This window comes from Dama dama, chromosome 32 (assembly GCF_033118175.1).
Source record: "Dama dama isolate Ldn47 chromosome 32, ASM3311817v1, whole genome shotgun sequence".
Classification (NCBI taxonomy): domain Eukaryota; kingdom Metazoa; phylum Chordata; class Mammalia; order Artiodactyla; family Cervidae; genus Dama; species Dama dama.
This window is the reverse complement of record NC_083712.1, coordinates 39,696,934-39,722,193: the sequence shown is the minus strand read 5'-3', so window position 1 is coordinate 39,722,193 and position 25,260 is coordinate 39,696,934. Positions and strand designations below refer to the sequence as shown.

The window sequence follows — 25,260 nt, the reverse complement described above, 5'->3', positions numbered from 1 at the left end:
TGACGTTACAACAACCTCATCAACAAGTATTTAACTAAATGCCTACAAGATGTTGCATTAAGCCAACTTCATTCACAAAAACTTCATTCCAATTAAACATTCACAAAAACTTAATGCCAACTTCATTGGTATTAAGCCAACTTCATTCACAAAAACTTCATTCCAATTAAACATTCACAAAAACTGCACAACATTCAAAAATAATTAGCAGCTTTGATTTTCTTGGTTCACGAGAATCCCTGGATGTGCAAGACGATAGCTGGGAAATTAGAGCCAATCATAAATTGAGTTACTCACAGTCAAATCATTTCAAAAAGGAAAATGATGAAAAATGATGAAAATCCTTTCAAATCTTTCACAGCCAGACAATTACAGTCAATGAGGGAAGTGGAGCCATTCTGATATGTTTACCACGATGTGAGGTGTATGCTAGAGGGCCTAAGAAAGTCTTTAAATAATCCCCCAGACGATAAAGATTTAAACAAAGATGAGCCCGCATATCTGCCTTCAAAGTGGACGAAAAGCCCATGGCCTCTTTAGCATCTGTGCGCTGGAGCCCTGCAAACAAGCCCAGGCCCCTATGCCATCTTGTACTCCTGGGATTCAGACCCCAGAATTCAACCTGAGCCACACTGGGTGCCTTCCTCCTGTTTGCATCTGATGTTCTGATCTGTTGGTGACTGATGGGCTTCCTCCCTCAGCACCCATGTTCCTGCAGGTCCTCAAGCTCACAGCTCCTGTGCGCCCCACCCTCGGTTCCTGTATGACCCTGACCATCACAGAACTACCTCGGCCATCCAGGCCTTCCGGACACTTCCACCCTGGCTGGGTGACACACGGTCCACTCTGACCACAACTCATTACCAGCCTGTCCGAGGGAAAACATGCTTATGACCAGAAGTCAAAGCTTTCAAAGATATCGCCTGGCTTTCCATTTGCTTCTACATGTTTATCCAATGTTCAGTTGGGAGTACGTGTGATTACACGCCTGCACACCTGTAATCTGCCTTGTGGTGATCACAGAAGGCTTACCCGGCCAAGCAGCTCTTGCTGAATTAACAGGACGCCAGTTCTAGGTCAACCTTAATGGGTGGTTTAGCAAAGGTAAGACCCTCAACATCTCTGATCAGCCCCCAGATTGGCAAAGCCAGAGGGGAAACAACTACACTCCTTCTTACAGTCCTGGAATGATGAAGAAAATAAAGGGACTTCCCTGGTGGTCCAGTGGTTAAGACTCCAGGCTTCCAATACAGGGGGCATGGGTTTGATCCCTGGTTGGGGAACTAAGAGCCCACATGCCTTGGTGTGGCCAAAAAAAAAAAAAAAAACAAAGCAAGTCCCATCTATTGGCTGCTATGCCCTCAAAAAGATAGGCCAAGGTGGGAGCAAAGGGGAGCGTCTCACTCACTCCGGAGGAGTGTAGCTCTGGCCTTCCCCCAGATCCCAGTGATGGGGGGCAGGACCCCCACCTCCTGGGAGGGATAGCACCACTGCCCCCACCAGCAGCACCTCCTGCTGGTGACCAGGCCAGCCCCTGCAGCTCCTTCACACGTGGTGAAGGCGCAGAGAGGCTCTTGAAGAAGCGGCGTGGTGCATGGGCTGACTCTGGCCACAAGTAAGTCGCTGCACAGCAGTCGTTGACCGGTGGGTCCTGGGTGAGGAGGCGGGGGGGCGGGTGAGGCAGGGACCAGGCACAGGTCACCCGCAGAGCGATGCAGGCGAGGCCGCCCCCCCACCCCTCAGCCCGACAGACTCTCAGGAACTCGCTCTTATCAGATCGCACAGAGACCACAGGAGCAGCAAAGCCGTGGGGCACCGGGGCACTGCGAGCCCGCCCCACCCTGGCTCCCCGGGGCCGGAAGTGGAGCTGGGGCCCCTCCGGCGGCAGCAGCAGCAGCAGCAGCCCAAGGCCTTGGAGCCTCGGTGCCGCCCAGGGAGACCCTGCCTCACGAGGCCGCACCAGGAGCCGCAGAAGAGGCAGTCACCCACCCAGAGTCATGGCAGGCTAGAAGCCGGAGCCTCTGAACCAGCTTCCAGGGGTCAGTGAGCCCTGGAGGCACAGGCGAAATCAGGGTGTGTGCACACACACGTGATTTACCTGGGACAGGAATCCACACTTCTCATCAGACTTTCTTAAGGATCCATGACCGCACCCCCCACCCGCCCATGCCCGCCAAAAACCAGGAGTGAGCCCTGTTCCAAGAAGGTCTTTGTTGCAGTTAACAGCGAGCCAGGCCACAAGCTGGAAGTGTAAGTGAGCAGGACCCTATGGGCCTTCCGCAGACAAAGCCTTCCCCCATATCCTCTGCTTGAGCTCCTCTCTGAGGTACCCAGATAATAGTATCTGATGCAAATTTCCTGAGTTGTTTTGCAGATGTGAACCCCATCCCCCAACAACCAGCAGCAAATGGAGGAAGGACTAGATGACCTTGAGTACGTGGTCCCACGTCTCCTGAAGCCCGAGGGCAGCTAACGTGAACTCCTGTGATACTGCCCAGCTGTCTCACCATCAGCCCCATCAGAGAAATGTGCACCCTGAGACCCTCAACCCCCTCATCTGCCCTTAAAAACACTTTGCGGAAACTCTTCGGGGAGCTTGAGACTTCTGCGGGCTGTGAGCCACCTCATCTCCTTGCATGGCCTGGCAGTAAACCTTTCTCTGCTCCTGACTCTGACGTTTCAGTTTGGTTGGCCTCACGGGTCAGGCCAGGACTCCCGTTAACAGAGGCGGGGCTGGCTGCGGGGAAGAGAAGGACCCACAAACAAAGCGGGGAGGTGGGTGGAGTCAAAGGCCAGCATCCATCTTTTTCTAGTTGGCCTGAGAACTGGCCCTGCTGCTGTGACACATCAATTTCAGAACCTTCCTCTGTGTTAGCCTCTCAGAAGATGGATGTTCCCAACACCAGCCCACAAGGACAAGCACCCTTAGCGGAGGCCACGCACACCACAGCCGGGCTACTGCTGCTGGTGCAACACATTCCTTGGGGAGGGGACACCTAGGGGTTAACAAGAAATAACCTGGAATGCTGAATTTGATACCAGCACAGGCTAAATGTTTTTTTTTCTGGGAAAACCCCTGCTTTCTGGCACTGGGTCAGGCAGCAAGCAGTTCAAGGCTCTCCTCTCGGTGAAACCTGACCCACTGGCAGCTGTGGGTTTTGCAAAACCCATCCCTGCCTGCCTCTCCCCTCCACGGAGGGTAAAAAGGCAGGTCCCTCCTGCTAAAGGAAGCAGCCCTCCGAAGCCGAGAATTCGAGAAACCCTTGTCCGAGCTGCATTTATATATCACGATTCTGCAGGAGATTTTAGTCCCTCTTCTCCCATCAGGAAGGAGGGGAAAAAAACCCTCTCAAACGGGAGATGGTTTGGAGTTTCATTAATCTTAAGGTTCTCTGCTCCTCACTCTCTGAATTCTCTCTCTCCCAACTTCCTAATGAAATGACCTAATGAGCTCACAGCAAGACAGGGCTCCGGCCTCTGGCCGCGGGGAGGCAGCCACATTCTGACCACAAAGCATGCAAATTGCCTGCTTTCCTAGGCCCTTCCCCTCTCCCGGTCCTTCCCTCCTCGCTCTAAGGCGCCCAAACACTGCCCTGCACCCAGTCACCTCTGCTGGACTCCCACCTGCAACCCCTGCAGTTGCCTTCCCCTCTGGCCCAGCTGAAATGGGAGGGCTGCCTAAGGACCCCCAAAGCTTGTTATGAGAGGAGCCAGGAGCCACTCAGAGCCCCATCCCCCGAGGAGGGGAGAATGTGGACAAGGAAGCTGAGGTCCCCAAGAGGCCTGAGTGAGGGCCTTCCAGAACTTCGGTGCTGGCTGGGGGCCACCTGACTCTTCTCGCTGGATGAACAGTTCCTCCTTCTAGCAAGGCTCTAAATCCCCCAGCCTTCTTATTTTTATCACTGCTGCATCACAGGTCAGCACCAGTGCCTGCTCCAGGGAGGGGCAGCTACACAAAGCTGAATTCAGCAGCTCCGTGTGGGCACCATCCACGTGGAGCCCCCCAGCCCCCACCCAGGTCTCAGCCCAGAAAAGGGGTTGCTCTCGCCTCTTCTGTGCAGACTGGACCAGGAATGGACTGTCAGCTGGCCTGCCAGACCCTCCAGCTTTCTGACTGCTGAGTGGTTTCCTGGCACATCTGGGCACCTCCTTGGGGCCCTCCCAGGCTCCCCTCCACAGTGATCTGGTCCAGCCCATGGATAAACTTTCAGGGCCACCCCAGCACTTTCTGAGCCATGCCAGTTGAACCATACGCTTTGGGAGAATCCTTTACAGTCACTGGGTTTTTTTTCGCTGTTGTGTTTGTGTTCCTTTTGGTCCCAATTACAAAAAAAAAAGATCATGTCCCAGTCTTTGCCCACCCACCTCCCATCCCTCCTTTGCAGGAGCTGGCAGCATCACTGACTAATGGGTCCCAGGAGTGAGAGGCTGCAAGATCACCCTCCAAGAACCTGCTGACCACAGGCCACCTGGCCCCAGTCAGTTACAGGCTTCCATGGGCATACAGGGAGCACATCACAGCCCAGCAAGACCCCCAGGAGCTGATGGCCGAGGTGTATGCTTCCTCTAGTTCAGATACTAAACCTACTTACAGACCGTGAATTCCCAAAGCTCCAGGCCAACATTACCTTCGAGATGTAGGTCAGCTGCAGAGATCCGACAGCTCCTGCCCCAATTGCCAGGTTCTGAAAGACATAAGTTTTGCGTTTGAAGAAGGATGCTATGCGAGGCAGTGGATACAGGACTAAGGAAGGCTGAGAGTCTGGTTCTGTCGATGCCACTTTCTGGCTTTGCAATCTTGACTAGTCACTTCTTTTTTTTTTTTAACTTTTGATTTTATTTTGGAGTACAGCTGATGAACAATGTTGTATTAGTTTCAGGTGTACAACAAAGTGATTCCATTATACATGTGTGCGTGCTGTCACTTCAGTTGTGTCCAACTCCTTGTAACCCCAAGGGCTGTAGCCTGCCAGGCTCCTCTGTCCATGGGATTCTCTAGACAGGAACACTGGAGTGGGTTGCCATTTCCTACTCCAGGGAATCTTCTCGACCCAGAGATCAAACATCTCTTACCGTCTCCTGCATTGGTAGGTGGGTTCTTTACCACTAGGATCACCTGGGAAGCCCTAAGCCCTTCAATTGTACGTACACATGTGTCTATTCTTTTTTAAATTCTTTCAAATTCTTTTCCCAGTGAAGCTGTTACAGAATATTGAGCAGAATTTCCTGTGCTATACAGTAGGTCCTTGTTGGTTATCCATTTTAAATACAGCAGTGTGTACATGTCCATCCCAAACTCCCTAACTATTCCTCTCCCACCATCTCTCCATAAGTTTGTTCTCTAGTCACTTACCTTCTTCACCTCACCACAGTATAATTCTTGCCACGGTCTGTGGACTTAACGTTTCCCTGAGCCTCATTTATTTTAGAGAGGTATTCTAGTACAGTGGTTAAAAGTGGGGGCTCCACCACTTTGTGAATAAGTTCCTTCATCTCTAAGCCTCAGTTTTCCCTTCTGTAAAAACAGGGATCATAATAGTACCTACCTCGCCAGACAGTTCTAAGGATGAGTTAATAGACTTATGACCACTTGTGGGAACTTCCCTGGTGGCTAAGACTCCATGCTCCCAATGCAAGGGTCGTTCCAGCCCTGGTCAGGGAACCGATCCCACATGCCACAACTAAAGAAGAAAAAGATCCTGCGTGCCACAACTAAAGATCTCTCATGCCACAACTAAGACCTGGCACAGCCAAATAAATAAAATAAATAAATATTAAAAAAATAAACCACTTGGAATTGTCCCTGTTTAGAGTCATATATGTTGGGAGGGGTTGGGGGGCAGGACGAGAAGGGGACGACAGAGGATGAGATGGCTGGATGGCATCACCGACTCAATGGACATGAGTTTGAGTAAACTCTGGGAGTTCATGATGGACAGGGAGGCCCGGCGTGCTGCGATTCATGCAGTCGCAGAGTCAGACACGACTGAGCGACTGAACTGAACTGAGAGTTATATAGTCATATATATGACTCTGAACAAGTGTTACCTAGTTTATATATATATATGTATATGTAATAAAACATATATTGTCCTGACTGCTCTGATATCCCTGTTGGCTTTATCTTATTTGATGACACTTCAAATTCTTTTCTTAATAAATATGGAACAGAGTCACACAATCTAGGGGGCAAATAAAGGAAAGAAAAACATAGTTCTTCAGTCTATTTCAAAGGGCAGTTATGAGTACTAAATGGAATATCTGTACAGTATAAAAAAAATGCATTATTAAAACATCAAGAAACTCACAGGCACCTTGTCTGGCAATGTTCTACCCTGACACAGTCTCTTGGCTCTCTAACTTCTCCACTGTCAGAAATGAAGGGATGAAAACACGGGGGTGCTAGATGCCCATCAGCAGATGAGTGGATAAGAAAGCTGTGGTACATATACACAATGGAATATTACTCAGCCATTAAAAAGAATACATTTGAATCAGTTCTAATGAGATGGATAAAACTGGAGCCCATTATACAGAGTGAAGTAAGCCAGAAAGATAAATACCAATACAGTATAGTAACGCATATATATGGAATTTAGAAAGATGGTAACAATAACCCTATATGCAAGACAGAAAAAGAGACACAGATGTATAGAACAGTCTTTTGGACTCTGTGGGAGATGGCGAGGGTGGGATGATCTGAGAGAACAGCATCGAAACATGTATATTATCAAGTGTGAAAGAAATCGCCAGTCCAGGTTGGATGCATGAGACAAGTGCTCGGGGCTGGTGCACTGGGATGACCCAGAGGGATGGGATGGGGAGGGAGGCGGGAAGGGGGATCGGGATGGGGAACACATGTAAATCCATGGCTGATTCATGTCAGTGTATGGCAAAAACCACTACAATATTGTGAAGTAATTAGCCTCCAACTAATAAAAATAATTGGGAAAAAAATAAATAAAACACGGGGGTGGTAGCGTACCAAAGAAATGGCCATCATTAGAAATCACAGCTGTGGAGTTTCTCATATATAACTTGGCGAATCCACTCCCTGCTGACCTCTTAAACTATTGCTGTAAGCCTCAAAACAATAATCTGGGAGCCCCTATTTTGAAGACCTGGGGTCATCTCAAAGCAATAAACAGAGGCAAATCTAGGATAATGGTTGCAGATCATTGTTCAGTCGCTCAGTCATGTCCAACTCTTTGCAACCCCATGGACAGCAGCACGCCAGGCTTCCCGGTCCTTCACTATCTAGTAAATTTCCTAAAGGGTCAACAGTGGGATGACTTGTCATTCCAGGAGATTGCCCTTAAGAAATACCTTAGATAGCAGGGAAGAGTCCTTCCAGGTCCAACAACCTAAATTCACAGGCATCACTTGAAGTAAGGCAGTGTGTGAAGCTTCCTATACATAAGAAAATGGATGGAGATAAAACTGCGATAAAAGGATTCTCAGAGCCCTAGAAATTTAGCGAAAGAAAGGACATCTCCTCTCTTTTGCAAATGAGGCCATAAATCTAAAAGCTGCCCTTGAGTATCTGAATCAGCATTTTGAATATGGACGACTGGATTTACACATTTTTTTAATGACATAATGACTGCACTGTTTTGTTTTTTCAAAGAAAACTCTCTATTGGATAACAACAGATAGTCCTAGTAGCCTTAAGTGTTAGTCGCTCAGTCGTGTCTGACTCTTTGCAACACCATGGACTGTAGCCTCTCCAGGTTCCTCTGTCCATGGGATTCTCCGGGCAAGAATACTAGAGTGGATAGCCGTGCCCTCCTCCAGGGGATCTTCCCCACCCAGGGACTGAATCCAGATCTCTCACATTGCAGGCAGATTCTTTACTGTCTGAGCCACCAGGGAAATCTATACCCCCTTAATCCAATTCCAAACACAGTACTCCAAGAGGCCAGTGAGCAGCGGACAGTGCCTCCGAGGAGGCCGTGAACCACCCGAGGCAGACAGCTCTGCAGAGAGAAGCTGCCCACAGCTGGCTGCATTGGCACAGTCCCGGGGACACACCGCCACCGGCCACCATGGCCAGCGGGCGCCTGGCCCACCCCCAGCCCCCGCTGTGCACTTGAGGGAAGTGAGTCGTGTGTTGAGGGGATCTGCCCGAGGTCACACACCCGGCTCGGGTTCTCCTGACTTCCACCCCGAAGCCCTAGAAGCAGCACACTGCCATGTCTAACTTAAGCGGCTGGAAATCTAGCTGAGACATCACTGTCCTAGGCCCGCAGGCAAGTTCCCCTACCTAGAAGACGGGGCTCATCAGCCCTGTTTCCTGGGCTGGTTGTGAGAGTTACATAAGGGTAAACAGCGGAGCCCGGCCCAGGGCAGCTTCCATCCCCGACCAGTGGCGCTAATTACGAGACGCAGACGCCAAGTCTCGGAGCCGTTCTTGCCCAACTCAGTCTCCTCACCCCAGACCACAGCCAGAGGCCTCCAGAGCCCTAGCTGGAATTACGAGCCATCAAGTGGGATTTGAGGAGACACTCAAGACACAAACCCACACGTCCTGCCAGATATGAACCCATCCCACTGCAACGACTTCATCTCCCTTCCACTCTCCGGAGGGAGGGCGGTCCACCCTCAGCCCTGGCTGCCCTCAGCTCTCTGGCTTTGGAGAGGACACAGTCGTTCTCCCAGCACAGCGAGCCCAGGGTGGAGGTGTCCCCAGCCCCTCACCACGGTTCTCCCTCTGCCTGCCTGCTCCTAGGATCACAGGCACCTCCCTGCACCACTGGAGGCCAGGAAAATCTGACGCGTGTCTGAAAATGCAGTTCCCCCCGCCCCGCCCCCAACTGTGCTCCTCACCCAGGGGGAAGTGAGTGACGGGGGGGAAAACAAAACAGGATCACCGAGGCTTGATCCAGACTGATGGCGTGGTGTCTGCTCCGATCGCTGGACCTCAGAGATGAATGGTGACAGCTCGCTGCCAGAGTGGCAGCTCCAGGCTGGACACTTCCAGGTCCAGGAGGACTGTGCCAGCTGCCTGAGCTGAGAAGCCAGATGTCAGGGCAGGAACGCTGGGAGCCTGCACCTGGGGAGGGCCGGGTGTCAGAGCCCACCTGGGGACACACCGTCTCCTCCAGGGGACGGACGGGAGGCCCCGCCTTCACAAAGCCACATCTCAGCGCATCCCAGCATCCTCTGACAGCAGCCTGTCTGCCCCCTCCCTGAACTGCCTCCCTGAAATGCACATCAGCCTCTCCTAGGGCGCTTGTTTTAAAAGACCCACCCAAAAAACACTGAATCAGAATCAACTGGAAGGCAGTCAGAACATGCTGGAGTTGTTTGCCACATGGCTTGTTAGATTTTGGTTCCCCAACCAGGAACTGAACCCCGGGCCCTCAGCAGTGACAGCCCACCAGACCACCAAGGGAATTCCCAGAACATGCACATTTTTTAAATGTCCCCAAGTGATACCTCAATGGGTCCAAGTTTGAGAACAATTGGTTTACAGGACAAAATCTAGTCCTGGATTTTTTTTTTTTTTTTGGCCATGCCTGGTGGCTTGAGGGATCTTAGTTCCTCAATCAGAGATTGAACCCTTGCCCCTGGCAGTGGACGCCCTGAATTAACCACTGGACCACCAGGGAATCCCCCAGCCCTGAGTTTTATACTGGAGGGTATTTTACTATGCCTTTAAGTCTCTTCTCGCTAGATTTTAAGCACATTGAGGACACGAATAGAATCTTTCTCTACCCAGGAGACTCTTCGATTTTTAAATTAAAACACAATTTGCATGGCAGTTAGGTTCCCAAACCAGCCCTTAAGTTGGGAAGATCCCCTGGAGGAGGAACTGGCAACCCACTCCCATATTCCTGTCTGGGGAATCCCACGGACAAAGGAGCCTGGCGGGCTACAGTCCATGGGGTCGCAAAGAGTCAGACACAACCGAGCAACTGAGCATCCACGCGCATACACTCATGTGACACTAGATGACCAGGACAGCTCCTCTCCACTGGGAAACACTGTGTCCTTGGGAAGACACGTTCAAGTTCGAACTTGGTCGTCACTTGAGTCTGCAGTTCCCCTGTCCTGGGGCCGGAGGGGGGCAGTTCCTGTGGATAGGAACTGGGTGCAGGGGGAGACAGCCCCAAGTAAAACGGGGTCAAGGACCTTGGGGAAGGAGCTGAGGAAGGAACTAGGGAGCGGACCGGGGGCCTCTGAGCAGACAGGAGTGAAGACAGAGGCTGATGGGGAGGTTGCCTGTGTAGATCAGCTTCTTGCTAGATTTGTCCACAAGTAATGCCCACGCTTGTGGCTCAGCTGGCAAAGAATCCGCCTGCCGTGCGGGAGACCTGGGTTTGATCCCTGGGTTGGGAAGATCTCCTGGAGAAGGGTAAGGCTACCCACTTCGGTATTCAGGCCTAGAAAATCCCATGGACTGTGTAGTCCAGGGGGTCACAAAGAGTCGGACATGACTGAGCAGCTTTCTCTTCAATGCCTGCGCTTCCTCCCAGGGTTTTAACATAAAGGGTAGGGGCGCCGGCAGTGACAGGTTTCTAAGCTCGCAGGAGATTCCACCACACGGCCAGGTCTGAGGCCCCCCACCCCTCCCCACCCCCACCCCCACTGCAGACGCCACCCAGCCTGCTGACTCTGCGCTGGAGCCCAGGCAGCTGGGGAGAGAGGCCACACCCAGCTGCGGCCCAGAGTCAGCCGGTGGCTGCAGCAGCACCAACAGGGAAGAGGAAGAAGCCGGCCGTGGGCAGAGTGGGGGGCGGGGGGATCCCAGGGCCCCGATGGGTGTCTGGGAGTCAGGAGCAGCCTGTACATTTCCCGGGCTTCTGAATTTTCTGGAACAATGTAGGGCACAGGGCACATTCCTGTTGAAGCTGGATGGTTTTATGAAGACGCCGCCAACCCTTGGTCTCTGCTCAACAGTTCTCCTGCCACTAAGGTCCCAAAGGGAGTGCCCACTTCCGAGAGTGGGAAGCGGAGGGCTGAACACCAAGGAAAAAGTGGAGATGCCCACAGAGATGGGGTATATCTCCCCGAGGAGCCTTTATTTCTAGAAGCAACGTTGTTTCTTCTCAAAAGAGAAAAATGTCCCCATCCTCTAGTGAGAGTAATGGGAACACAGAAATGACCAGAAGACCCATCTCCAGATTCCAAAATTCAGGGAACGTCAGCGCTAGAAGTTTCTGCAGCTGCCTGGTCATTCACCAGGAGCCCTCCAAGCCTCACCTTGGGGAAACGACTTCCCCAAGAAGTCAAGTGAAGACAGACAGACAGAGCCCCTTACTCCTTACTCAAGTACAGCCCGAGAAAGGAAGGTGAAACTGACAAATGTTTCAAGTCTGTTATGCACCAGGCTTGCTGCACAAGGTCACTTCACTTCACCCTGACAACCCCATTTCACAGATGAGGAAACTCAGGATGGAGCAGGTGAAGCAAGTTGCTAACCAGGTCACACAAGTACTATGTAGTCTCATGAGGATTTGAACCCAGCCCCGCCTGGTTCTCAAATCCCATGCACCATCCTTTATACCAGGTCACCTCCCATGAGACAGTTCTTCACATTGACCAGGACCTGCTCAGCATCTACAAGTTGATTATCACCGAAAGGTAAACACAAGAGCAGGACCAGCAGGGTTACACCAAGAGGCCCTAAACAGTTGCCCAAACTGGGCAGGGCAGGAACTAGTCAGACTGGCTCTTGGATGCCAAACTCCAAAAGACCAGGATTCAGAGAGTGAGCAGGGGGAAAGAGAGATGCTGGCCCTTCTCGCCTTCTCTTCCGTGCTTCCCGGGTGCCTGGCAGACAGGACCAGCTGGCCCAAGGTTAACTAGTGGGAGGAGGAAGGGGTGGACATGGAATTCCAGAGCCGGGGCATGAGGCACCGAGGCCGCCCACGGACTGAAACCACAACTTGAACCACCAGCAGCCAAGGCCAGACACAGACACTCGAAAAAGCAAGACTTGCTCAGTAAGCAGGGCGGTGTGATGGGAATGGAGGGAGGGGAGACCCTGATGTCCTCTGTCCACATCCCAGCCTTGGCCTGGCATGAGAATGACCCAAAGGCAAGTAAGCGAGATACTCCCAAGCTCTGGGTGGGTGGGTGGGCGATGCTTTACCGGATGCTCTGAGACAAACACATGTCTTTCCCTTGCTCGGGAGTTCCAGCTGCTGGTACCAATTTGACTTAGATACTCAGTTGTGTCCGACTCTTTGCAACCCCATGGACTGTAGTCCACCAGGCTCCTCTGTCCATGGGATTCTCCAGGCAAGAATACTGGAGTGGGTCGCCATGCCCTCCTCCAGGGGATCTTCCCAACCCAGGGATTGAACCTGCATCTCCTGCATTGAAGGCGGATTCTTTACCGTCTGAGCCACCAGGGAAGCCCAAACGAGAATGCTGTGAGGAAAGGTGAAAAGCCCATGGCTACTCTCTCCATTCTCCAGGTCAAATATGCATTCAATCTTTCCCTTCAAGAAAAGTCAATCCTGGGACTTCCCCAGTAGTCCAGTGGCTAAGATTGTGAGCTCCCAGTGCAGGGGGCTGGGGTTCGATCCCTGGTCAGGGAGCTAGATCCCACATGCCATAGCTAAGACCTGGTGCAACCAAATAAGCATTTTTTTAAAAGTCAATCCTATAGGGAGGGGACATATGCACACCTATGACTGATTCATGTTGATATATGACAGAAACCAACACAATATTGTAAAGCAACTATCCTCCATTTAAAAATAAGTAAATTTAAATTTTAAAAAATAGTAAAAATAAAATAAAAAGTCAATCATGTGTCGTAAATGGCTGCGCTGGGGTAAGGCTTGCATGCTCTTATCCGGCTGTCTCTTTCCAGTGGACACACGCCAGCCCCAGTTCAGCCAGGATGGACGTCATGAAGTGTCAGTCTCTTGGCCACAACAACCCCCAGCTCCTCACTTCCCTCTTCCAAGGCTGGTGATAGTGACCTCAGACTTGGTCGAAGGCCTGGGCTCTATTTAATCCCCTGGACACGTTCAAGCTCCAAGACGCCAACTGATGGCCACGGACATGGTGCCAAAACCTTCAACTCAACAAGCCGTCTCATTGTCCCTTTCCTCAACTCAGCCTCCAGCCCATTTGCCTCAAGCTCCATCATCACATCCCCTCCCCCATCTAAACGGTTCTCTTCCCAACTTCCTCACATCCATCAGCCACTCGACATTCTCCCCCAGTCAACCGGGCAACACACCGCTGACTGTTCTACTTCACCCTTGGGTCAGTCACCAAGCCTGCTACCTACTTCCTTCAGACAGCCTTCAGATCTGACCCCTCCTCTCTGTTCCCCCCACACCACCCCCTGCAGACACCGCGGGAAGGTCTAGGACAAATTCCTCACTGTTATCTTCAATCCCAGGTTCTCACTTCCCTGTCCATCCTGACGTCACTGGCAGAACAAACTTGAACAAGTAGCATCTCTAAAATAGTGCTTGAGAGTTTGTCAGAGCACTCTCCTATTCATTTATCTTCACAGCAACAATGTCAGAGCTAGTGGTAACACAGGCTCAGAAAAGGGGATTTTTTTTCCTAACACACAGCTTAATGAGTTCATCAAGTTGTCCTGTGCTCCGCTGATATAACTAACACGATGGATGCTGAAGCAGAATCTGATACACAGCATTTCTCGCAAATGCGAAATCACCTGCTTTGTGTTAGAGGCACTTTTTAAAATAGTAAAAAATACATTTGTTTATATAAACATACTATACAAAACAACTATAAAAAACAACTATATAAAAAGATGTATACAACAGATACACTAAACAAACGCTGAAGGTTCCAATCTAAAGCAAAACCTGACAACAATATAACCAAAAACAAATTTTAAGAAAACTAAGAACAGTCATCACCACGGTTCTACATTAGTAAAACCTCTGTTAAGCTTCATAGCGTCTGTCTCTTCAGTTGCTTGGACTTTAATAATCAGTAATACAAACTACTTTGCTAGTGTGTGAGATGAGTGCAATTGTGCAGTAGTTTGAACATTCTTTGGAACCAGAGATCAAACTGCCAACATCCATTGGATCATCAAAAACGCAAGAGAGTTCCAGGAAAACATCAACTTCTGCTTTATTGGCCACGCCAAAGCCTTTGACTGTGTGGATCACAACAAACTGTGGAAAATTCTTAAAGAGATGGGAATACCAGACCACCTGACCTGCCTCCTGAGAAATCTGTATTCAGGTCAAGAAACAACAGTTAGAACTGGACATGGAAAAACAGACTGTTTCTAAATAGGGAAAGGAGTATATTGGCTGTATATTGTCACCCTGCTTATTTAACTTATATGCAGAGTATATCATGCAAAATGCTGGGCTAGACGAAGCACAAGCTGGAATCAAGATTGCTGGGAGAAATATCAATAACCTCAGATACATAGATGACACCACCCTTATGGCTGAAAGCAAAGAAGAACTAAAGAGCCTCTTGATGAAAGTGAAAGAAGAGAGTGAAAAAGTTGGCTTAAAACTGAACATTCAGAAAACTAAGATCATGGCATCCGGTCCCATCACTTCATGGCAAATAAATGCGGAAACCATGGAAACAGTGACAGACGTTATTTTGGGGGGCTCCAAAATCACTGCAGATGGTGACTGCAGCCATGAAATTAAAAGACACTTGCTCCTTGGAAGAAAAGCTATGACCAACCTAGACAGCATATTAAAAAGCAGAGACATTACTTTGCCAACAAAGGTCCATCTAGTCAAACCTATGGTTTTTCCAGTAGTCATGTATGGACACGAAAGTTGGACTATAAAGAAAGCTGAGCACTGAAGAATTGATGCTTTTCCACTGTGGTGTTGGAGAAGACTTTTGAGAGTCCCTTGGACAGCAAGGAGATCCAACCAGTCCATCCTAAAGGAAATCAGTCCTGAATATTCATTGGAAGGACTGATGCTGAAGCTGAAACTCCAATACTTTGCCCACCTGACGCAAAGAGCTGACTCATTTGAAAAGACCCTGATGCTGAGAAAGATTGAAGGCAGGAGGAGAAGGGGATGACAGAGGATGAGATGGTTGGATGGCATCACTGACTTGATGGGCATGAGTTTTAGCAAGCTTCAGGAACTGGTGATGGACAGGGAAGCCTGGCGTGCCGCAGTCCATGGGGTTACAAAGAGTCGAACACAACTGAGCGAATGAACTGAATTGAATGCAAACGACTAACATGATTGTCCCAAAGTACTTCTTAGTTTTTACTTCTTTTTAATTTAAACAAAGAACATCTTGTTATAAAAACAAGAAGTTTTCTAAATGACTAACATTACCAAAGAAAGCATATAGAGCACTTATAGTATTTTATGCTAACTCTCAAAAAGTCCCTACACTATTTTAATTCTTAAAACATCAACTTAATAATTTACCCTAAGCAGAATTTGCATTTTGGTGGGGAAAAAAAAAACCGAGATCTGTTGCTTGAAATCTTCTTTGCGGAATTTTTTTTCCCAGAGGAATTCAGAATTCTTACTCTAACCCAGAATGGACAAAAGCATGCCAGAAATTCCACTTAACCCTTGAAATCATGTGTTTACATGGATAGTTAATATACCGATTACATAAAATCCATGCATTAAAAACACTCTGTCCCCCAAATTTCTGCGGATGTGAAAGATACACCACGAAAGTTATATGCTGAGAATATTTCTGGACAGATAACACACAAAAGCGTGGAAACACTGGCCGCCTCTGGTTAGGGAGACACGTGGCTGGGGGCCAGGAGTGGGAGGCAAAAACTGGTCACTAAATCAGGTCTCCCAGATTTTGAATTATATACCATGTGTGTGTACTGGCCATTTTTAAAAGCAAGTTATCTTCCTGGTTCTTGGCATTTTCACAGGTTCAGCATATCATGCAAAAGTCTTTGGCCAAGCCACGTAAAATCCCTGGAGGGACCCTAGTTCCCCTACCAGGGATCAAACCTGGGCCCACAGCAGGGAAAGCACTGAGTCCTAACCACTGGACAGCCAGGGAATTTCCCCAAAACCTTTTAAACATTGTTAGGAACGTGTCTGAAATCAGCAATGGCTGACTTCTGAAATCAGGAGAATGGCTGTTCTCATCTACCTTTCCTGGACTTGAACTGCAACGTTCCCCAGCCTCCGGGGACTGCTTCAGACTGCTTCAGACTGGCCCCCTCAATCCGAACTGGCGTTAGCCAATCTGCCTGTTACTGCTTGTCCTGAATCCAGTGGGTTTTGTACACTGACAGACTCCCACGGTTTGCGTCAAGTCTGAAGTCAAGGGGAGAGTCTGTTAGCAACCAAGGACCTCTGCGCGGTGTTAAACACATCGCAACCTTAAACCTGTTGCTCCATCTCACCTTCATTTCAAAAATCTGAACATAAGGCGAGTACGTACTTGAACTCTCGGTAAAGAAATCAAATGTTAATAAAATAGTATACTCCCCCCAAATCTTTTGAATATTGTTGGATTTCAGGGAAATTTTGCTCAAGGAGGATTCCAATACAGAAAGCACAAGTTTTTAAACGTGGCAATTTTTGCCGAGCCTTTAAGGCAAAATTATTGTCCATGCCATAGTATATGTTAATATCATTTTCTACCACTCTTCTGTATTCTTTCTACTAAAATGCTGCCAAATATCCATCTTTATGTCAATACAGCTAAAGCTCTCCGTCCCTTTCAAAGGAAAGAACTGCTTTCAGCTTCAAAAAAAAAAAAAAGCAAACGGCTTTTATCAGGGTCCAAGAGTTACCAGGAGAGATGTCATCTTTTTGGATACTATGGTGATGATTTCACATCATGGCCTTTGGAAAATAAGAGCATCTGCCTATTTTTTGGCAAAAGAGAGAAAACACAATCTATGTAGTAAATCTGACAAGAACAACTGTTGAAGTGCAATAATACTGTTTTCATGCTTCGATTTATCCTTTGTTTGGGGCCATATGATTTAGTCTCACAATTACTTATCCAGATGGGCATCACAAGAGTGCAATGTAAGTGTTGTCATGCAACTGAAACAGAGTTGGTTATTCAGTTGGTAAAAGAATAGAGCAGCCCAGTGAAGGAATTTCTCCTTTTCTGTCATGATAAGGACCAACATTAAAGTAAAACACACCTGCCATGACATCACTGTAATGTTTGACAGGAAATCCAGCCAATGCCTGTCCCTATTCAGGCATTATCTGTGTCCTTGATGTTGTCAGCAGATTGATTTTTAAATGCATGAACCAAGTCAGAGGCCATAACCAATAACATTGAAACTTTCCATTTATAGGGTCCTTTAGAGCTAATGGGTTTCATCCTCTACCTGTTTGGTGCCACCTCTGTCTGGCGTTAAAAGCAACTTGATTGCATACTTCAGCACAGAGATTCTAGACTCTTTATCAGGCACTCAAGGCTGTACCTGGCCTGGCACACATACCCGCCGAACACACACCCACAACCAACCCTCCCCAGCAGACGCGGCGATGGCCTCCTATCTCTGTTTTCCATCTGAGGGCTGTCCTCAGCTACTGAATCCATTCCACCCACCTGCGCAGGGCCGGAACCCTGACGGTCCACCCTGGGGGGTGCGGAAGCCAGCCCCCTTGGGACAACTTCAAGTGCCCCAGAGCAAAAGGCTAAGCCCATCGTTTGCCAACTTCTGCCGGAGCGCTGACCCGCGTCTGCTCCCTCCCCTTCCCTGTCCTGTAGCCAGCTCTGTTAATAAAGAGTTTGCCACGAATCCTAGCTTCAGTGAGTCCTGGTCTTCTGGGGAACTCAGAATCCCGAACGCCCTCGAAGCAGGCAAGCTCGCCTTTCCTTCTGGGTGCCACCCCTGCGCTATAGCAGCGCTGTTTCCTTGTCCCCTTGTTTCCTTATCCACTTCAGCTCTGCTCCAGACAGGCTGCATAACAATCAAACGAGATTGTTGCTATTCAGTCGCTAAATCGTGTCTGACTCTTTGAGACCCCGTGGACTGCAGCACTCCAGGCTACTGTTAAGTGAAAACACTTCAACCTGCAAAATGCACAACAAATGTGAATCACCTGTAGCAATAACAACTCTAACCTCACTCACCCTTGCAGACCTGGATCTAAGCCGCCCCTCCATGAAGGGGGGCCCAGCAGTTTTCTCCCTGCCTCAGTTTTATCTAACCCTCTATCTCCTCACCTACAGCGCAAGCCGCACAGAAGGCCCAGACTCTGTCTTAGGCGCTGTTGCAGCGTCAGCATCCAGGCTGGTGCCTGGCATATGGGGCATATTTAGCAAACATGTGATAAATAATGATGCTGAATTTTGAAGATCCCGCTCTAGTCCCAGTCCCTTAGAAAATGGAAGGGTTAAGAATCACCCAAAGGGCCCACAATGACTCGCCTAACATACAAAACACCTCAGGGCCAGAGTCAGAACCTGATCCTTGATCTCTCATCTCCCAGGCCTGGGAACATTCCATCCGAGACTCCACCTCCTGGCCCTCCATCTTCCCTGGACCAGCAGCACAGAGGAAAACTGCAGCTCCTTCTCTAGCATCCAAACTAGTGACATCTGGGCTGTTCACTTTAATGACGTGTGTGTGTGTGTGTGTGTGTGTGTGTGTGTGTGTTAGTAACTCACAATCAAACGAGATTGTTGCTATTCAGTCGCTAAATCGTGTCTGACTCTTTGCGACTCCATGGACTATATAGCTCGCCAGGCTCCTCTGTCCATGGAATTCTCCAGCTAAGAATACTAGAGTGGGTTGCCATTCCTTTCTCCAGGGGATCTTCCTAACCCAGGGATGGAACCCAGGTCTCCTTCACTACAGGCAGATTCTTTACTGTCCAAGCCTCCAGGGAAGTCCGATGACATGCTACCTTGTTGTAAAGATGGATTGGCATTTTTACCGCTGTAGTTTTCTGTGTGCTGTTTTCATTTTGCCAACTAAATCTGAAGTTTTCTGGTGGCAAAGACCTCTCTGAATTCCCCTCCACGTCATCTCCTCCACATCAGCATAGGGTTGAGCACATGTATCAGGAGGAAAGAGGCAGACAAAGGTGAAGAATACAGGGCTCAGTGGTGGTCCTTGGTGGTCCAGTGGTTAAAACTCTGAGCTCCCAACGCAGAAGGCCTGGGTTCTATCCCCGGGCAGGGAACTGAGTTGCATGCCACAACTCAGAGCCTGCATGCCGCAACTGAAAGATCTCACGCAGCCAAATTAATATTGTTTAAAAAAAGGTGAAGAGGGTAGACACAGGAGTGAGACAGACCTGGCTCTGTGCTTACCACCTGCACGGCCTTGAACAAAGTTGCTGACCATCTCTGTACCTTGAAGGGGAAATGCTGGATTTCCCAGGTCTCAGGATTACTGAGAGGACCTTAACAAGATAACATGCAATGCATTTTGCACAATGGCTGGTATACCAGACCCACTCAGTGGATATAACTGCAGCTAGTGATACTGGTAGTAGTAGTGGTAGTAAAAACAGGCTCCCAAACAGCGACTTCCAAGGGGTTTAAACAGGCATAGGTCAGAGACTTGGGTTCAGAAAAAAACCCAGCTTATTAAATACCGAAACTATTAGAGTAGGTATCTCCTTTTCCCTATAAACTTAAGGCCTTCAGCGATGACACACAGTCCCCAGTGTCCTTCTCCATAGGGAAAGACCGACCTTACCCAGGTTTGCTCTTGGGGATCGCCTTCCACCCCTCTCTTTCTGACCCCCTGCTTTCTGCTTCACCTCACTCTGCAGAGCCTTCGCTTGGTACAGGCTCTTGTCCCCAGTTCCAGGATCGCAGTGTTGGACACTATCCATTTCACAAAGGCATCTCTTTAACAGCCTCTTTCATTCATTCATTCATTCAATGAGCTCACATATATCAAATACTGGACACCAGTGATCAAAAGTCAGACAAGCACATGCCCTCGAGGACCTCCCAGCCCTGAGAGTGCCCCAGCTTCTCTTTCTTAATCAGAGACTCACCTTTGCAAGCTCTCCTTCCTCCCAAGCAACACTAAGGCGACTGCCTCATTCTCAGGCATAACAGCAGGGGAGCTGGTGTCAGACAGCCGGGGTTAGGATCCTGGCTCAACCACTTTCTTATGACATAACCACGGGCAAACTTCCTCCGCTCTCTGCCTCACCCACCCCACCTTTAGAATGAGGACAGTGATGCCTGCCAAATAGACCTGTCAGAATGAAATGAAAACCTAATAAGCCTGTAGGGAAGAAGAATCTTAAAAAAGAGTGGATACATGTATATATATATATATAACTGACTCGCTTTGCTATACACCTGAAACTAACACAACATTATAAATCAACTATACGCCAATAAAAGTTAAATACAAAATAAAAGTATAAGTCTGAGAGTGAGGCAAAGACAATAAAAACATTTTTCTAAATGTTACTGTTGGAAAAGGTCCTACAGTACTTGTATCCAAAACGCCTACAAACTATTATGCAATAAAATCATGTATTTATGTGTTAGTTGCTCAGTTGTGTCTGACCCTTTGCAACTCCATGGACTACATGTAGCCCACCAGGCTCCTCTGTCCATGGAATTTCCCAGGCAAGAATACTAGAGTGGGTAGCCATTCCCTTCTCCAGGGCATCTTCTCGACCCAGGGATCGAATCCAGGTCTCCTGTATTGCAGGTGGATTCTTTACGTCTGAGCCACCAGGGAAGCCCAAAATCATGCATATACTCAAAAAAAAAACAAAAACCCAAAGAACTCTTTAGAATGGTGCCTGGCACATAGTATAAATGCTCACTCTACCATTTTACAGCTTACAAAAAGATCTAGCTTTTAGAGGGAACAGCTGTCTGGCCATTAACACAATGAAGGGCTAAAGCTAACAACTGAAGTACGATGTTCTGAACTATTGCTATGTCACAGCAAGTCTCTCCTTTTTTAGGCGTCTGCCAGCCAGCTGAAACCTCTGCTTCCAGGGAAAATGTAAAGAATCTTGAGCAGGGACCACAAGCTCTATCTGTAATCCAGGCTCGAAGAAGGCTCTAGCACAGTGCAGGGGGTCAGAGAGGCTCAGAAGGCTGGCCTGGGCAGGGTGGGAAGAGCCTCAGAGGTGGACCCCAGAGACCCCGGCAAGGAGGCCCGAGGCACAGCATCCCAGGGAACTGCAGGTTCTGGAACCACAGACAGCCGATCAGAGGGCAGCACAGAGCCAGGGGACTCCTGAGCACTGGCAACAGTCCAGATCTGAGACAGTGACCTGGTGGTCCTGGGGGATCCATCCACTCTCAGGGGAAGAGAGCTCGGCAGGATTCCCCCAGCACCTGAATTTTTTTTTTTCCTTATTTGTTTTTAATTGGAGGATAATTGCTTTACAATGGTGTGTTGGTTTCCACTAAACAACAACATGAATCAGCTATAAGTATACATATAGCCCCTCCCTCTTGAGCCTTCCTCCCACCCCGCCCAAGCACATGAATTTGGGTTGAGAACAGTCCTAGTAGAAAGCAAGAGCTAACCCCCTGAGCTAATAAGACAGGTGAGCAGGAGAAGATACACAAAGAGAGAAAAGGGGAAGGATAAGACCCAGAGACCCCAGCCCAGGGCTCAGCCCTGGCTTCTCAGAAGCCACATCTACTGGCAACCAATATTTGATTCCAATCCCTCTCATGGGGGGGAGGCAGCACCTTAAATGCTACTTCCTTTCCCAGCGGACGAGTTGCCCCAGTCGTGGGCACCCGTGCAGAGCAATGCCAGGAAAATGATGCAGCAGAGCCCAAAGGCAAACCCAAGACCAACATGTCCTAGGAGGCCAGCATTCCCAGTCCGTCCAGAATGGAAGAGACTGTGTGTGGGTTTCACTTCGCACGCTCAGCACTTTAAATGAACGACGCCCACAGAAGGGCTACCAGGGATGTGGGTGAACCACGGGGCTTCTATTTAGGGTTAAGTCTTTCCCTGAAAGGGGGTTGGTTCCCAGGTGCCTTATCAGTTAAGAATCTGCCTGCCAAGGCCAGAAGACACAGGTTTGATGCCTGGGTCAGGAAGATCCTCTGGAGGAGGAAATGGCAACCCACTGCAGTATTCTTGCCTGGGAAGCCCCATGGACAGAGGAGCCTGGCAGGTTAGAGTCCATGGGACTGCAAAAGAGTCGGACACAGCTGAGTGAGCAACAACAATAACTTTCCCGGAGAAGGCAGCTGGTGGCAGTGACCTGAGTAGGTTGTCCGTACCTAGAGCGTTTTCTCCCAGCCATCAGATCCACAAGACACATGCCAAAGGTCTCTAGCGGGTGAGCCCCCGGATTTTTTGTACTTTCACATCTTACGGCACAGAGCCCTCCCCTAATACTCAGCCTCTCCTCTTCCCAAGTCTCTGAACGAGAGCCAGCTCTCAGCCACACGCCCACCCCCGACTCCCACGCGGCCGTGACCCACAACCAGGTCCGGAGGCCATGCCAGGCTCTGGGGCCCCATCCCATCCAGGGCAGCAGGAAGGAAAGAGCCAAGAGCACTCACAGGGCCAGAAAAAAAAGACCTGAGATCCCCAGTCAGGAGCAGGGCAACTTTTTCCCAGACTAGTGATGACTCGAGGGATTCCAGGCACAGCGCTAAAGAGCCTCAGGCGCCGTCTCGGTGCCTGACCCCACGGAACCCTGAGCCAGGCACCCAGTTCTGCTGCCTGCTTGCCAAAGGCAGTGCCAGTGTGAGCCTCCGTTTCCCATCTGTGGCAAACTGGGTGGCCCCCAAAGTCACCTCCCACCCAGGATCCAAACAGGTCCAACCTTTGTCCAGTTCAGGGAACCAGGTCACACTCTGCCGGGGCGGGGCCCCAGACTGGAAGAGCAGGAGTGGCCACGAGACTCAGTCCTGCCGAGAGGGAACGGGAAGCACTGTCCAGAGTCGGCATCCAGCCCTGCCAGCCTCTGCTGGACTTCTGCAAGGGTTAAACTCCTGCATCCTTTCTCTTTTTTAATTGTAATTTAACTTAATTTAATAAAATTGTTTTTAATCTTTTGGCTGTACTGCACGGCGTGCTAGATCTTAGTTCCCTGACCCGGGATCGAACCTGCACACCCCCTGGCATTGGTAGTTCGGAGTTTTAACCACTGGACCACAACTCAATGCTCTGTGGTGACCTAAATGGGAAGGAAATCCAAGAAAGAGGGGACATGTGCATGTGTGGCTGATTCACTTTGCTGTACAAGAGAAGCCGAGAAAACACTGTAAAGCAGCTACACTCTAACAGAAATTAACTTTTAAAAAAGAGCACATACACTCTCTGAAGCTCAACCTTCTCATCTGTAAAACAGATGACAACAACACCTACTTCACTGTTGTGACAGACTCAGTTCACACTGGCTCACGGAGTCAACTGTTACATTTCTGGAAATCTGCAAGCCAGCTGCAATGACAGCCATCATTAAAAACTAAACTACATAGAGTTATAAGTAAATAAAATACATTGAAATTTTGTAAAGTTACCAATGGTGAGAAAAGACACCAGATCCCCAAGGGGTAGGAGAGATGAGCTTCCTTTTCTACAATGTGGGGTGGCTTCTTGTACATGTATGTGCGTGTTGTGTGTGTGCATGTTGTGTGTATGTGTGCTGTCTGTGTTGTGGGTGTTATATGTGTATGTTGTGTGTGTTTATGTGTGTGGTGTGTATATTACATGTGTATGTTGTGTGCTGTGTGTATTGAGTGTGCTGTATGTGTGTTTGTGTTGTGTGTTGTTTATTGTGTGTGTTGTGTTTGTATGTTGTATGTGTTGTGTGTTGTGTGTGTTATATGTGTGTGTTGTGTTTGTGTGTTGTGTGTTGCGTGTATGGTGTGTGTTGTGTGTTGTGTGTATTGAGTGTGTTGTGTGTTATGTGTGTTGTGTGTATTGTGTGTTGTGTGTGTTATGTGTGCATGTTGTGTGTATTGTGTGTTGTGTGTGTGTGTTGTGTGTTGTGTATGTTGTGTGTTATATGTGTATGTTGTGTGTTGTGTTTGTATGTTGTGTGTTGTGTGTATGTTGTGTGTGTTATGTTGTATGTGTATTGTGTGTGTTATATGTGTATGTTGTGTGTTGTGTGTATTGTGTGCTGTGTGTTGTGTGTATTGTGTGTGTTGTTTGTGTGTTGTATGTGTTGTGTGTGTGTGTTGTGTGTGTTGTGGTGTGTGTGTTGTGTGTTACATGTGTGTTGTGTGTGTTGTGTGTGGTGTGTGTGTGTTGTGTGTGTGGTGTGTGTGTTCTGGTGTGTGTGGTGTGTGTGTTCTGGTGTGTGTGGTGTGTGTGTTATATGTGTTGTCGTGTGTGTATGTCGTGTGTGTGTGTTGTGGTGTGTGTGTATTGTGTGTGTGTTGTGTGTGTTGTGTGTATGTTGTGTGTTGTGTGTATTGTGTGCTGTGTGTTGTGTGTATTGTGTGTTGTGTTGTATGTGTTGTGTGTGTATTGTGTGTGTTGTGGTGTGTGTGTATTGTGTTATATGTGTGTTGTGTGTGTTGTGTGTTACATGTGTGTTGTGTGTGTTGTGTGTATGTTGTGTGTGTTGTGGTGTGTGTGGTGTGTGTGTTATATGTGTTGTGTGTGTATGTCGTGTGTGTGTGTGTGTTGTGGTGTGTGTGTATTGTGTTATGTGTGTTGTGTGTGTTGTGTATTACATGTGTGTTGTGTATGTTGTGTGTGTTGTGGTGTGTGTGGTGTGTGTGTTATACGTGTTGTCATGTGTGTATGTCGTGTGTGTGTGGTGTGTGTGTTGTGTGTGTTATACGTGTTGTCGTGTGTGTATGTCGTGTGTGTGTGTTGTGTGTGTGTTGTGTGTGTGTTGTGTGTGTTGTGGTGTGTGTGTGGTATGTGTGTGATAGGTGTTGTCGTGTGTGTATGTCGTGTGTAGTGTGTGTGTGTGTGTATTGTGTGTGTGTTGTGTGTGTTGTGGTGTGTGTGTTATATGTGTTGTCGTGTGTGTATGTCGTGTGTGTGTGTTGTGGTGTGTGTGTATTGTGTGTGTGTTGTGTGTGTGTTGTGTGTGTTGTGGTGTGTGTTGTGGTGTGTGTGGTGTGTGTGTTATATGTGTTGTGTGTGTATGTCGTGTGTGTGTGTTGTGGTGTATGTGTGTTGTGTGTGTGTTGTGTGTGTTGTGGTGTGTGTGTGGTATGTGTGTGATACGTGTTGTCGTGTGTGTGTGTGGTGTGTGTGTTGTGTGTGTTATATGTGTTGTCATGTGTGTGTCGTGTGTGTGTGTGTATTGTGTGTGTGTTGTGTGTGTTGTGGTGTGTGTGTGGTATGTGTGTGATAGGTGTTGTCGTGTGTGTATGTCGTGTGTAGTGTGTGTGTGTGTATGTGTGTGTGTGTGTGTGTTATGTGTGTTG

The 25,260-nt window shown here is 48.8% G+C and overlaps 1 protein-coding gene across 2 annotated transcripts in view; it reads right to left on the bottom strand.

Annotated features, from left to right (window-relative positions):
• Positions 1-25,260, bottom strand: part of PLEKHA2 (pleckstrin homology domain containing A2) — a 67,203-nt gene that overhangs the window by 27,427 nt on the left and 14,516 nt on the right. For both annotated transcript variants that reach the window (XM_061134847.1, XM_061134849.1), the window contains exon 3: positions 4,629-4,685. In XM_061134847.1, the coding sequence (XP_060990830.1) occupies positions 4,629-4,685 (57 nt within the window). The remainder of the gene's footprint in view (positions 1-4,628; positions 4,686-25,260) is intronic.